Here is a 13,392-nt window from a genome sequence, read left to right on the forward strand (position 1 = left end):
GAATTCACATATTTAAACTTTTTGGGCACCCAGTGTCGCCTTGGATATACAAATCGGTCTGTGAATCAGCACTGTGTCTCTTACTTTTGTGCCAAGAAATGTCTAAAACCAAGTTGGAGGCAATTGCTCAAATGAGGATTTAAACATCAAATGCTACTTCCCACGGTGCTGCTGAAAATCCAGCATGTAATTCTCCCATAATCAGATGTAAGTGTTGAATCCGTGTATTCCAAGTATCCTGTGAGGGCACAACTGAGATTTAATTCAGCCACATACAATTTAATAAGGTGTAAAAAAAATAAAGGTAGGTGCAGCTCCCGGGCAGGAAAAGGGGCTATGCAGAGGGAACCCAAAAAAATGTATAATAATGAAAAAAATAAAACATACCTTTTTTCTGTGCCACTCCTTCTGCTCTGCTCCGTCTTGCATTGCAGACACAGGGTACCAGCCTGCCCTGCGCCCAGTCCTACCACTGCTTTCATGCTGCCGGCAGCATGAAAGCAGTTGTTGGACTGGATGGAGCACCCAGCCAGGGTGCTCCAAGGCAGAGTGGGAGCCTTTTCCTGCTCCCTCAAACATGGCAACGCAGTGCCAGGTTGGAGAGAAAGCCTATTGCGCGTGTATGTTTGGCCGGTCTGAGACAGCTGGCCAAACATGCATGTGCACTGAGGGGGAGTGCTGTGAACTCCCCCTCTGTTCCTGTCACGCCCGTGTCCCCACCCCTTTTATAATAAAAACATAATAAATAGAGTTTATTAGGCTTTTACTATAAAAGTTTTGCTGGTGGGATGCAAAGCTCCTCCACCATAGTGGAGGAGCCGCCCCTGAATAAAGGGGAAGCTGAATGACGAAGAGTGTAAATTATAGGTGTAAGGAAATGCCTCCTTGTCATGGTTACCCCTGACTTTTTGCCTTTGCTGATGCTAAGTTTTGATTTGAAAGTGTGCTGAGGCCTGCTAACCAGGCCCCAGCACCAGTGTTCTTTCCATAACCTGTACTTTTGTTTCCACAATTGGCACACCCTGGCATCCAGGTAAGTCCCTTGTAACTGGTACCAAGGGCCCTGATGCCAGGGAAGGTCTCTAAGGGCTGCAGCATATCTTATGCCACCCTGGGGACCACTCACTCAGCACAGACACACTGCTTGTCAGCTTGTGTGTGCTAGTGGGGATAAAAAGACTAAGTCGACATGGCACTACCCTCAGGGTGCCATGCCAACCTCACACTGCCTACAGGTATAGATAAGTCACCCCTCTAGCAAGCCTTACAGCCCTAAGGCAGGGTGCACTATACCATAGGCATATGTGCATGAGCACTATGCCCCTACGGTGTCTAAGCAAAACCTTAGACGTAAGTGCAGGGTAGCCATAAGAGTATATGGTCTGGGAGTCTGTCATGCACGAACTCCACAGCACCATAATGGCTACACTGAAAACTGTGAAGTTTGGTATCAAACTTCTCAGCACAATAAATGCACACTGATGCCAGTGTACATTTTATTGTAACATACACCCCAGAGGGCACCTTAGATGTGCCCCACTGAAATCTTAACAGACTATCCGTGTAGGCTGACTAGTTTTAGCAGCCTGCCACACACCAGACATGTTGCTGGCCACATGGGGAGACTGCCTTTGTCACTCTGTGGCTAGTAACAAAGCCTGTACTGGGTGGAGATGCTTATCACCTCCCCCTGCAGGAACTGTAACACCTGGCGGTGACCCTCAAAGGCTCACCCCCTTTGTTACAGCACCCCAGGGCATTCCAGCTAGTGGAGTTGCCCGCCCCCTCTTTTGGCGGCAAGGCCGGAGGAGATAATGAGAAAAACAAGGAGGAGTCACTGGCCAGTCAGGACAGCCCCTAAGGCGTCCTGAGCTGAGGTGACTCTGACTTTTAGAAATCCTCCTTCTTGCAGATGGAGGATTCCCCCAATAGGGATAGGAATGTGCCCCCCTCCCCTCGGGAGGATGCACAAAGAGGGTGTAGCCACCCTCAAGGCTAGTAGCCATTGGCTACTAACCCCTCCGACCTAAACACACCCCTAAATTTAGTATTTAGGGGCTACCCAGAACCTAGGAACTCGGATTCCTGCAACCTAAGAAGAAGAGGACTGCGGAGCTGAAAAATCCTGCAGAGAAGACGGAGACACCAACTGCTTTGGCCCCAGCTATACCGGCCTGTCTCCCCACTTCTAAAGACACTGCTCCAGCTATGCTTTTCCCAGGGACCAGCGACCTCTGAAGCCTCAGACGACTGCCCTGCATCTAGAAGGACCAAGAACACCTGAGGACAGCGGCTCTGTTCACCAAAGACTGCACCTTTGCAACAAAGAAGCAACTTTGAAACAACACGCGTTTCCCGCCGGAAGCGTGAGACTTGGCACTCTGCACCCGACGCCCCTGGCTCGACTTGTGGAGAACAATCACTTCAGGGAGGACTCCTCAGTGACTGCGAGACCGTGAGTAGCCAGAGTTGACCCCCCCCCCCCCGAGCCCCCACAGCGACGCCGGCAGAGGGAATCCTGAGGCTCCCCCTGACCGCGACTGCCTGCTTCTGAGAACCCGACGCCCGGTAGGGACACTACACCCGCAGCCCCCAGGACCTGAAGGATCCGACCTCCAGTGCAGGAGCGAACCCCAGGTGGCCCTCTCCCTTGCCCAGGTGGTGGCTACCCCAGGAGCCCCCCTCCCTTGCCTGCCTGCATCGCTGAAGAGACCCCTTGGTCTCCCATTGCTTTCTATTGAAAACCCGACGCTTGTTTGCACACTGCACCCGGCCGCCCCCTGTGCTGCTGAGGGTGTACTTTCTGTGTGGACTTGTGTCCGTCCCCCCCCCACCCCCCCAGTGCCCTACAAAACCCCCCTGGTCTTCCCTCCGAAGACGCGGGTACTTACCTGCTGGCAGACTGGAACCGGGGCACCCCCTTCTCCATTGAAGCCTATGCGTTTTGGGCACCACTTTGACCTCTGCACCTGACCGGCCCTGAGCTGCTGGTGTGGTAACTTTGGGGTTGCTCTGAACCCCCAACGGTGGGCTACCTTAGACCCAAACTTGAACCCCGTAGGTGGGTTACTTACCTGCAAAAACTAACAAACTCTTACTCCCCCCCAGGAACTGTTGAAAATTGCACTGTCTAGTTTTAAAATAGCTATATGTGATTTATGTGCAAACTGTATATGCTATTTTGATTATTCAAAGTTCCTAAAGTACTTACCTGCAATACCTTTCATTTGAAGTATTACATGTAAATCTTGAACCTGTAGTTCTTAAAATAAACTAAGAAAATATATTTTTCTATACAAAAACCTATTGGCCTGGAATTGTCTCTGAGTGTGTGTTCCTCATGTATTGCTTGTGTATCTACAACAAATGCTTAACACTACTCCTTTGATAAGCCTACTGCTCGACCACACTACCACAAAATAGAGCATTAGAATTATCTCTTTTTGCCACTATCTTACCTCTAAGGGGAACCCTTGGACTCTGTGCATACTATTCCTTACTTTGAAATAGTGCATACAGCGCTAACTTCCTACAATAGGCCACCTTGAAAATAGCCTTATTGGAGTATGTTGGATACTTTCAGAGTATTGTGATATTCTGAAGTTGAAGACAAACTACAGGCAAAGTATCAAAATGGCACATGTTTTTAAACAATTAGCAAGTGTTCCTTTATGCTACACACTTTCGTGCAAATTGTTTACTGTGATCCTGGATCAATTCTTTATTTGGCAACAAAATCCACTCCTCTCCATCAGTATGAGTCAGTGAAAGCAGGAATCAAAGAAACATTGCCAACTCGGTGTATCTTTTAATTGTTTATCTTTCTATGAGTACCACCTCTCAACCTACAATCCGGTTATTGCTAGGTTCTGAGCATTGCCTAGGTAGCAACTAGATTGTGTGAACTGGCAGTGGGTGGATCAGAGATGTGTTTCTTTGGGGGAGGCTATCTTGATTGTTGGATTAGTATCAGAAGAATGCTTTCAACACTTGTTTAGCTCAGTCAGCTGTCATTGCGTATGTATAGATGCGGCATTCACAAAGTTCAATCCTAGATGTACAGGATCAAATGCTGCGCCGCAGTCCGTGTGTGAAATGAGGGCCGTTAGGTTTCCAGACCAGCTGATAAATAGCTGGTTTGCATACATTGAATCATGATAATGAATAGACAGACTAATAACGTTTTTAGAAATGTTTCCAAGAAACCTGGGTTACTGAAACGCAGTGTGCTTCGTGCATTCAAGATCAAGGCTGAGAACGATAGCTTTTCGTACTATGGATTATCTTTAATGTACTTTCCCAACTCTTCAGGCGCCTCTATTACAACTAAAACGTTGTATAGAATATTATCTTCTCTCAAACTTGACGTGTTCCGAACTCCATGCTTTAAAGGATTGTTTTTGTGCCGGCCAACAAGGCTTTCTCCTTTATTGCGCACTGCGCGGGAACCTGTTCTGTTGAGGACTTTGAACATATCTTTAGGGTGCCCCTCAAAGCAGCATTGTAAGGGGTCCCAGTGCCTGTACGAGTGCTGTCTTAACTCCAGTGTGCTGCTTCCCTAACTATGAGTGTGAGTGCGGTCTTCTCACCAGTGTGCTGCTTCCTTAACTATGAGTGGGAGTGCGGTCTTCACTCCAGGGTGCTGCTTCCCTAACTATGAGTGTGAGTGCGGTCTTCTCTCCAGTGTGCTGCTTCCTTAACTGAGTGTGAGTGCGGTCTTCTCTCCAGTGTGCTGCTTCCCTAAGTGTGATCCTCCCTTGTGGAGGGGTGCAGTGTCCTTGCTGCTAAATTGTTGCCAGAGCCATGGTCACTATTTTGTTCAGTGTCTGTGCAACAGTAATACAGAAACAAGTCTTCATTAACGGGCATCCCTGACCAAATGGAATATCTTCAGATTGGTTATCCTTTTATTAGACAACATGAAAATAGTATCTGGCGATGGTTTCTCCTTCACTGGAGCTCGCGTTCTTTGCAGACAGTGGCCTGGCCGGGTTTGTGACAGGAACCCTTTACTAAACATAATGCTTGATCTGTTTTAAGTGTTATTTCTTACCTTTTTATATTTCTAAAACACGCTCAGATTATCTAGGCTTTAGCGGAGGCACCCTGGTCCTCCAGAGGGGTTCTACGTAGGGCAGACTAGCTCCGATAACAGCATCCTTTGGCGGGAAGCCTGCAATAATCCGCCCAGAGTGGAAGTAACGCAGTAAGAACAGCGCCAGGAGTCCTCGCAAAACCGCATCATCTGCAGTCCTGGGAAGAGGCGAGGCCTTGCTCTGCATGAAACCCAAGGGCCAAATGAAAAGCTGTGCAAAGAAGGAGCAGACGTTAAATTCCATGCGATGTTAATGCTTCGAATGATGCTCGCAATGTATTTCACCTTTCGGGTGGTTTCTCTGCACATGGCGATTTCAACCGGAGGGTGCGCCTCAAGCACAAAATGGATGCAAGACACCTCTCACTAGACACTGCGCTCAACCAAGTTTGACGTCTCACCAGTGTGACATTTGTATCCCAAGCATGACCGATGCACTGCATACTTAATAAGAGACGTTTTTCTTTTTGTGTGTAATTTGCAGTGGTTAAGAGCAAGCATTTACATCCATCACTTGTGTTGTCTCGGACAAAAACCTCACCTACTGCTTATCAATGCACTTCCCAGCCTGCTGTGGAAGCCGGGCATGCAGCAGTGTCAGTGACACCTCGTCTCTAGCCCACAGCACCTACCACGGCGACCCAGTTAAATGGCACATAGCTATTTCAGAAGGATGAGTAGTGAAATAAATGAATCAGTCCTACACAGTCTGCACCCATTACTTGCAGGTTCCATACAGATTAGAGCAGAAGGGCCTTTAGCCCCAAAATATCACAAACCCAGAGCGAGGTGAGTTTTACGGAGGCAGCTGTAGCACAGAAAGCTAGGCACCCCGCATGCTCCACGGTGGAAGATAATAAATGTGAGAGTAAGTCAATGGTTGTAAAAATGTATGTGTAAATGCATGTATAGATGACTTTCTGGGCACATGGATGATTGAATGAATGCATGCATGTGTGAGTGAGCCGCAATGGCAAGAGAAGTCTCTGCCATCAACGGTACCGTGGCAGTCTCAGCGATTCTAGCCTCGTCTGTACGTGCACTTATCTTACTCACTCACTCCTTCGATGCACTCATTTATTTGACAGTTTTTCATCCATCTCTGCCCGTTTATGAATCGAGCCACCTGTCCTTAAACTCACTCTACTACCCTTGGACTCATTCTTGTACTTAATCACCAATCCACACAGCTCCACGTATGAAATAGCCGTTCAATGAAGAAGCACTTTAAAAAAACAAACAGAAATATTGGCTTTGTTACTACTTGTTTTTAGAGGAGCTTACATGTTTTTTTTTCTTAAAAGTTGGCAGGTTTAAGGTGTATTCTGCAATTTAAACCTTATAAAATAAAGAACTATTGTTACCAGCGCCGGACTGGGAACGCAAAGCAGCCCTGACAATTTCCTCGGACCAGCCTTCTAGGGTGGGAGAGGGTTGATGGGCACTCTGGCCCCCGGGGAAGCACTTCCTGGACTCGGGAGGCTGGAAACGCCTGCTGCAAAACCAGCTCCCTTCCAGCCTCTCGGGAAAACACCCGATGCCCAGTCCGCCATGTTTATCACAGGCGCTCCACTTGTTAGACATGTGACATGATATCAACAGGAACCAGGAAAGTTTTTTTTCAGTACACAGTGCAGTTGAGGTCCTCTATATTGAGTATATTTCGCAAAAGAAATGCAACACCTCTGTAGTATTAAGCCAGAATTTACTGTATGCTGTGTAATTCCTTCTATTTTATTGTTATCGTCATCTAGAATTCAGACAGTTTAATGTAATAATGTTTATTTTCTTTACAGCTTGCTGGAACTGCAGTGCTCGCCATTGGACTATGGCTTCGATTTGATAATCAAACAAAAACGATATTTGAGCAGGACAAAAATGATAGCTCTTTCTATACAGGTACGTTTTTATTTTTTTATGTCACCATGATGGCACAAACAACATAAAATTGAATTTCTGCCTTTCATTTTTAGATAAAATGGATAGTTAATGAACATGTTTTCTTGTAATGGCAACTAGTAGACTAGAATTTGTTACCATGTTAATGTAATCGGGTTAGTTTCTGCACCTTTCTTGCTCTTGTTGTGTCTGACTTAATCGGAAGCCTTTAGGGTGAAAACCAGATTAGTAACTCAGTAAAAAAATAAAATAAAGACCAAGTTGTGAGGCTTCCAAATTAAATGCCCTCTTCCTGTCTGTCCTCTCCTCGTCTAGGCCTCCAAAGGCTGAGGAAAAAATATTGGGACGGCTGAGGACAGTCTTCCATATCACCCCAGTCTCCCGCCTCTCCCAAGTGTCCTGTAGACCTAAGGGAGCAGTAATAAGTTGAGTAGCACAGTGGTACCGCCGTCTTCCCATCACACCGCGGTGTGTTGACTGCGGGTGATGGTGAACTGCAAGCCATGGCCACCAGCATCTCTCGATGAGCCGTTGTCAGTGTGGTGCTGGCTCTCCCTCTCACACTGAGAGCTGAGCTTGGGGCAGAAGGGATGGAAGGAAGGCACGGAGGGTGGTTGGGGGCTGATGGCAGGAAGCCAGGTATACTTTTTAATATTCTGGATGAGGTGTGAGATACCAGAGAGTGGTTTCAGTGGTTGACAGATCACAAGGTTATACTTTTGAACAGCAGAGTGAAGACTTTTGGCTTGGCTCCCACATGGCTGCCCTGGCTCTGCTAATACGAGCAGGTTAAGAGGATTTTGAGTGGGTATGAGGGCATAACTATCAAACTCGTACATGGGGAACTGTCGCTGTGGAGTTTTCCACTTCTGAGTACCAAGTACATTGTAGGCAACTCTAGCTTCACATCCAAGGCAACCCATTTCTGACGTGTATAATCAGCTTTTGTATTATTCTTCAGAATTTTAGTACCCAGGGACCCGAGGGTGAACGCTCAGCTTTATAAACAGGCATAAACAGTAATTAAAAAAATAAAATAAAAAATAAATAAAAAAACTCTCAATGTACAAGATGTACTTCTTCAAAAAAATTGATGTGGTTTAGATTTCTTCTATATTAGGTTAAAACTCAACATTTCTTTAAGCACAGTGTTGCCTCTTGCCCACCTTAAGGGCGGCCAGAGGACTTTGGAGACGTTTTAAAAGTAGATAATTAAATATCCATTTAAAGTCCCCTCCCCTGGCATCGCCTAACTTGCATGAATTATTTTATTCATAATTTCAAAAATATGTTTTAGCCTAGCCTCGATTCCCCTTCAGGAAACAGATGAAAGTTTAAACCAGTGCTTATAAAATAGGGAAATGGGGAAACTAAAATAAAAAAAGCTCTTTAATTAAAGTCAAGTCCCTGCAAAAACAGATGTGAAATAGAGGTAGAGTTTGAGCTTAGGCCTGCTAACACTTTGGTAGCAGGATATGTACGTGGAGAAGGGTTCAATAAACAGTCACACCATTTTCAGAGTCAATGTAAGCTGGTGAAGCGTTTGACATGCTCATTAAAAATAGTTAATCCTACTGAGGTACAGTTAATGCACAAGCACACGAAAATGCAAACTACTACTTGCAGTGATAGAGATAAACCAAGAGAGTGCAACCATAAATGTGGAGAAAATTTAAATTATGCGGACAAGAGGATAACTGTAAGGGGTTTCCTGAAACTGAGATGTGATGAAATAATCTTCACAAGAAATGGCAGAGGCTTCCAAAGACTGTGTGCAAGCACAGAAAATGATTTGCTTCCAATGAATGATTTTTGAAGCTAGGAATAACTAACAAATTGGCATTGGAGGAATGAGAAACACTGAATTGGTATATAGGTGGTAAAACTAGAACTAAGAAAAAGAGGGGCAAATTCTTTCAAACTCTTACTTACAACACAAATAATTTTGAAATGTGTTTTCTTGGAGATTCGTGGACATCTTAGTTGACCTGGTTGAATCGATGTGAACAGAGGGGCAAGAACGACAGATCTTGGTGCCTGGTTCCCACTGATTTGGACTCTGTATATAGTTAGTGCCTGGAAAAGCCGGGACACAATCAATTGCATTTGGAAACATGGCCGAGATAATTGGTACATGCTGAAATTAGGGAGGAAATGTGGAAGTTTGTTTTAGGAACATTGACCTTGGTGTGAGACGCTGGTTGGAGCAGCGTATGCCAGCCGCCATCACGGGCGGTTGCCTCTGTTGGTGCCAAGTTGCAGAATAAAGCTGTTCACACCGAAGCCGTGTCCGTGCTCACGGTTTGCGGTAAAGAGAATTGGCAAACACTGCTACATCTGCAGAATCTCGGTTTAAGTCTATAGTCTCGCACAACCAAATGTGGAGGGAGCATTCTTGTACGCTTGGACTCGTACACATGGACTGCATTGATGTAGTGCGTTTCTGAAAATAATTGCACCTTCGTGGGGAAAAGCCTCTCTATTTAATATGGGCAAGAAGAACGCAATTGCAAAAACGTCTTGCACACGCAGCAGAGGAGCACTAAACCATGTTGGTGGGTTACCACCATTCTCTGTGAGAGCTCGCCAGAAATGTTGGTACATTGAAACCGCATCGGGTAAACTGACTAGGTACAAGTTTGTATTTGTATGACCACCGCCATTACTTACCTGCTATATACCATGCCCCTGCTCTAGGTATATGCATATTCTGGCAAGCACTACCATAGCACTTTGAGGGTGCTCAGTTGGCATCTCTATGCCACAGCTGTAGCAACCAGCTGACCTGTGAGGAGCCGACTGTCCGACTTTGTGTGTGGAAATTTCAGCTGTTTGGGTAGACGTGTGTGTGTGTGTGTGTGTGTGTGTGTTTCGTTAGGATTAGTAATCAATGACCCTTTGGTAACTTCTCTTATTAGCATTGTTACTATTTTACATTAACTAGATATTCACAATATGAATTAATTGTTGCATGGATTAACGGATTCAGGAATTACACACTGTCCTGAAATTTTAGATCAAAACCGACATAGTTGATTCTGCAACAGGGTCGTGTATGCTCAGAACTCTATGCTTTAGTCACGTGTTTCAAGAAACTTCACATCACAGATGTTGTTCGTTCGGTTGAAATGCAGACACAGGGCAGTTTTGGAACAATGGAAAAGCGCCCCCCCAACATGGGGGGGGAGCGCGGCACCTTAGGGGTCGGGGACGCCGTGGGCCGGACCCTCGCACTAGTTGTGCGCAGGCTGGCCAGCTGCTTCTGCCTACACGCCTCGCGAGGCGTGGGGGCGGAAGTAGTGCCTCGAACGTTGGTCCGACGTGGGAGCCGGACCGGTTTGGGCTGCCGCGAGCCAGTGGGGGGGGCTTATAAGCGCCCCCCCCCCCCCCCCCCCCCCCCCAGAAGGCTTGGCCTTCTTTCTCTGGACGCGGCGGCCTGAACGGGCAGGCTTCGCGTTGACCCACCCACCCTCTCCTTAATATTAGGCGGAAGAAGCAGTACTAAAGTAACCTGAAGCAACAGAGGGGTCCCCAAGGGTGGGGCCCCGGTATAACAACAGAGATAGGATCCTGAAGTCCTGGACCAACCTGCAGATGGACACACCAGATTGGGGGTAGGGAGCCCAGATCACTAGGGTGGTCACGGGGCTCATGCCCTGGGCCGCCCCGGTACACCCCTTGGCTGATTGGTGTTTGGAGAGGGGGCGGAACCCTGAGCATGTGGGCAAGGAACAGAGGAAGCAGGGGTACGGCCCCCCCTGGGGATACAGATGACGGTCAGTCCCTGTGTGGTCCAAAGGAGGTTCAGGACAGGAAGGGATCCTGTCAAAAAGGATTTATGGTTACAAATGTAAAAAGTACGTATATCAGTAGATATTAAATTTGGATTTGCAGTGAAACGTTTACTAGAGTGTTTTGCATAAGATGATTGGCATAAAATGATTAATGTATTTGATTTTAATGAAAGTATATAAAATAAAATAAATACTTCTTCCAACGAAATTATTGCCTTGTCGGTTGGTGTATGACCGGTGTGGGGTAAGGGCCTGCTGGCGGCTTCCGAGTCCTATGCAGCACAGGAAATAGTTCTCGCATCCCATTGAGATATAGCTGCTTTAAGTGGGGATTTAAACCTTTTTTCCTTTGCATAATTTAGTGCTCTGAGGTAGGTACAAGGAGACACACAGCACTGAAATGATTGTGAAAAGCGTTTGCGCCTCTTCTGTGTATATCAAACCGTTTCCCCTTTCCCCTTTCCCCTTTAGCCATAGAGATTACTGTTTATTAGAGATGTTTGTGTTTTTTGTCGTCGTCTTATGCCACATACGAGCCCCAGGCCCCTTGCTAGAGGTACATGGACAAACTCCACAGTGAACCTGAGGGACAGTTAAATACATGAGGGGAATTTGTAATGAGTAAACCGTATAATTTGCCGAATATCTAGTTACATCAAAATATACCGCTGTCTCCCTACCAGTCTGCTAAAGGACCCTTGGGTAGCCCCTTTGCTTTATGGTATTCAAGAAAGGCGATGTGTAGCAAAAGTGTTGTTTAAAAGGGTGTCAAACCCTCGACCAGCTCAAATGAGGCTTTCTACGGTATGAGAAGAGGCTTCTTTGAGCAAGTTTGTGGTGTGATGGGATAGTTAGTATTGTAACCACGTCAGTAGGAGAGGACAGTATCAAGTGTAGTTAGAGTATAAGCATTACCTACTTTCTTCCTTTAGTGTGCAAACCGCATACTTAAAAACACTTGCTACCAGTACCTGACAGCTATCCCTTTGACTAAAATTGTGTGAGGATGAGTGAAGTCACTTTCTGCAGCCCCCGCTTGTGAGCGTTAAAACAGACTGGTGTCAACTATAAGCTTATATGATGCCAGAGTGTCAACATGTTGATCGCTAAACTACCAAAAAAAAAAAAAAAATCCCAGCCATGGTACATCAACATACAAAAAGATCACGTACCTCTCGCGGTAGATGATGTAGAGACTCTTTTATACAAGACTGTCCTTGAAGAGGTACACACACAACAAGCATTTGCAATGTAATAGGTCTCACATTAAAAATTTGGTCAACCCTGCCACATAATTCCAGTGGCCCTGCATAGAGCTAAATATTTTCCATTTACCTTCTTCCTCTATCTGAGGCAAAAATTAAAATGTTGCCATTTAGCATCCTAATTTAAATCTGCCATGCTAATTACAATACACATGCTTGTTTCCGTGGGGGAAGGGGCAAAGATTTTATTTTGGAGAGAGGAGTCTGTAATGGGGCTGACTTTATTTTGGGAGCAAGTCCTATATTATGGAACTGGGTGGAAGTATTTGTGGGAGTGTTAACTGTAGAATTCTGAGGTAGGCTTTAAAGTATGGTGAGGAGCTACCTGAGCTTTAGAGAAACCCTGACCACAGTCAGTGGTGCACTTCCCATTATTATGTAAGGAGGGCTTAAAAGGGTACACTGATTGGCATGGTGCGTATGCCCATGCCATACTATGCTCCTCACACTGTACAATATACTCCCTAAGAGCAATATGGGCACAAGTGAAGGGAGAAATGCAAAGAGTGGGCACCAAGCAAACAACGGAGGGGGGGGGGGGGGCGTGGTCTGTTGTCAATGGAACATACTGTGGGACCCCGTGTCAAGAAATATAAGGGACTCTCTGGATAGGAGCAGGCTCATGGCTCAAGCGTGGCAGAGAGGAGGTGGGCAAGAAAAAGACTGAGTCTGGGAATAACGACCCCCGGACACAAAGATGACCTGTGTATAAGCCTCTGGATGGGCCAAAGCCTGGCTGGAGATGGGCTAAAGGGGAACAAGTTTATGGTAGCGAGTTAAGCTTAGTTTCTGTAGCTGGACTGGGAGCCTGTGCCTGCTCTCTCCAGCCCAGCAAGGCTGTGCCGGGCTGGAGAGAGCCCCATTGCATGTGTGTTTGGCCGGCCAAACACACATTCGCTCTGAGGGGTGTGCACAGTGCACTCCCCTCATTCCCGTCATCCACAAATGCTCGGCCCCTTTCATAACAGTGTCTGTTATTCTTTCATTGTGAAAGGTTTTGCAGCTTCTGCTGCTGGCACTAGGGATGGGGGTGAGCAGTGCTTAATTTGTAAATAAAAGGTGCCGGTGCTCAAAGCTCTCCTCTGAAACACGGGGCTGCTGCAATTAAAAGTGCGAGCACATAATACTGAGGCAGCATACTCCTGAAGCTACCTCAGGCCTCTTCAATCCATTTGCAGCCACTCCCTGCCCCTTCAGCTCACTCTTGCAGCTTCCTGCTTTTCCCCTTTGACGCTTTTTCGTTTTTCTCTTCCTACATCTTTCCCACTTGTCTTTTGCTCGCAGTAAAGGCTTGAGACGGAAAACTAAGCATCGGCCCTCAAAAATAAGTGCTGGTGCT

At 46.4% G+C, this 13,392-nt stretch overlaps 1 protein-coding gene across 2 annotated transcripts in view; it reads left to right on the forward strand.

Annotated features, from left to right (window-relative positions):
* Positions 1–13,392, forward strand: part of CD9 (CD9 molecule) — a 239,894-nt gene that overhangs the window by 80,884 nt on the left and 145,618 nt on the right. For both annotated transcript variants that reach the window (XM_069228443.1, XM_069228442.1), the window contains exon 2: positions 6,892–6,994. In XM_069228443.1, the coding sequence (XP_069084544.1) occupies positions 6,892–6,994 (103 nt within the window). The remainder of the gene's footprint in view (positions 1–6,891; positions 6,995–13,392) is intronic.

This window comes from Pleurodeles waltl, chromosome 4_1 (genome assembly GCF_031143425.1).
Source record: "Pleurodeles waltl isolate 20211129_DDA chromosome 4_1, aPleWal1.hap1.20221129, whole genome shotgun sequence".
Lineage (NCBI taxonomy): Eukaryota > Metazoa > Chordata > Amphibia > Caudata > Salamandridae > Pleurodeles > Pleurodeles waltl.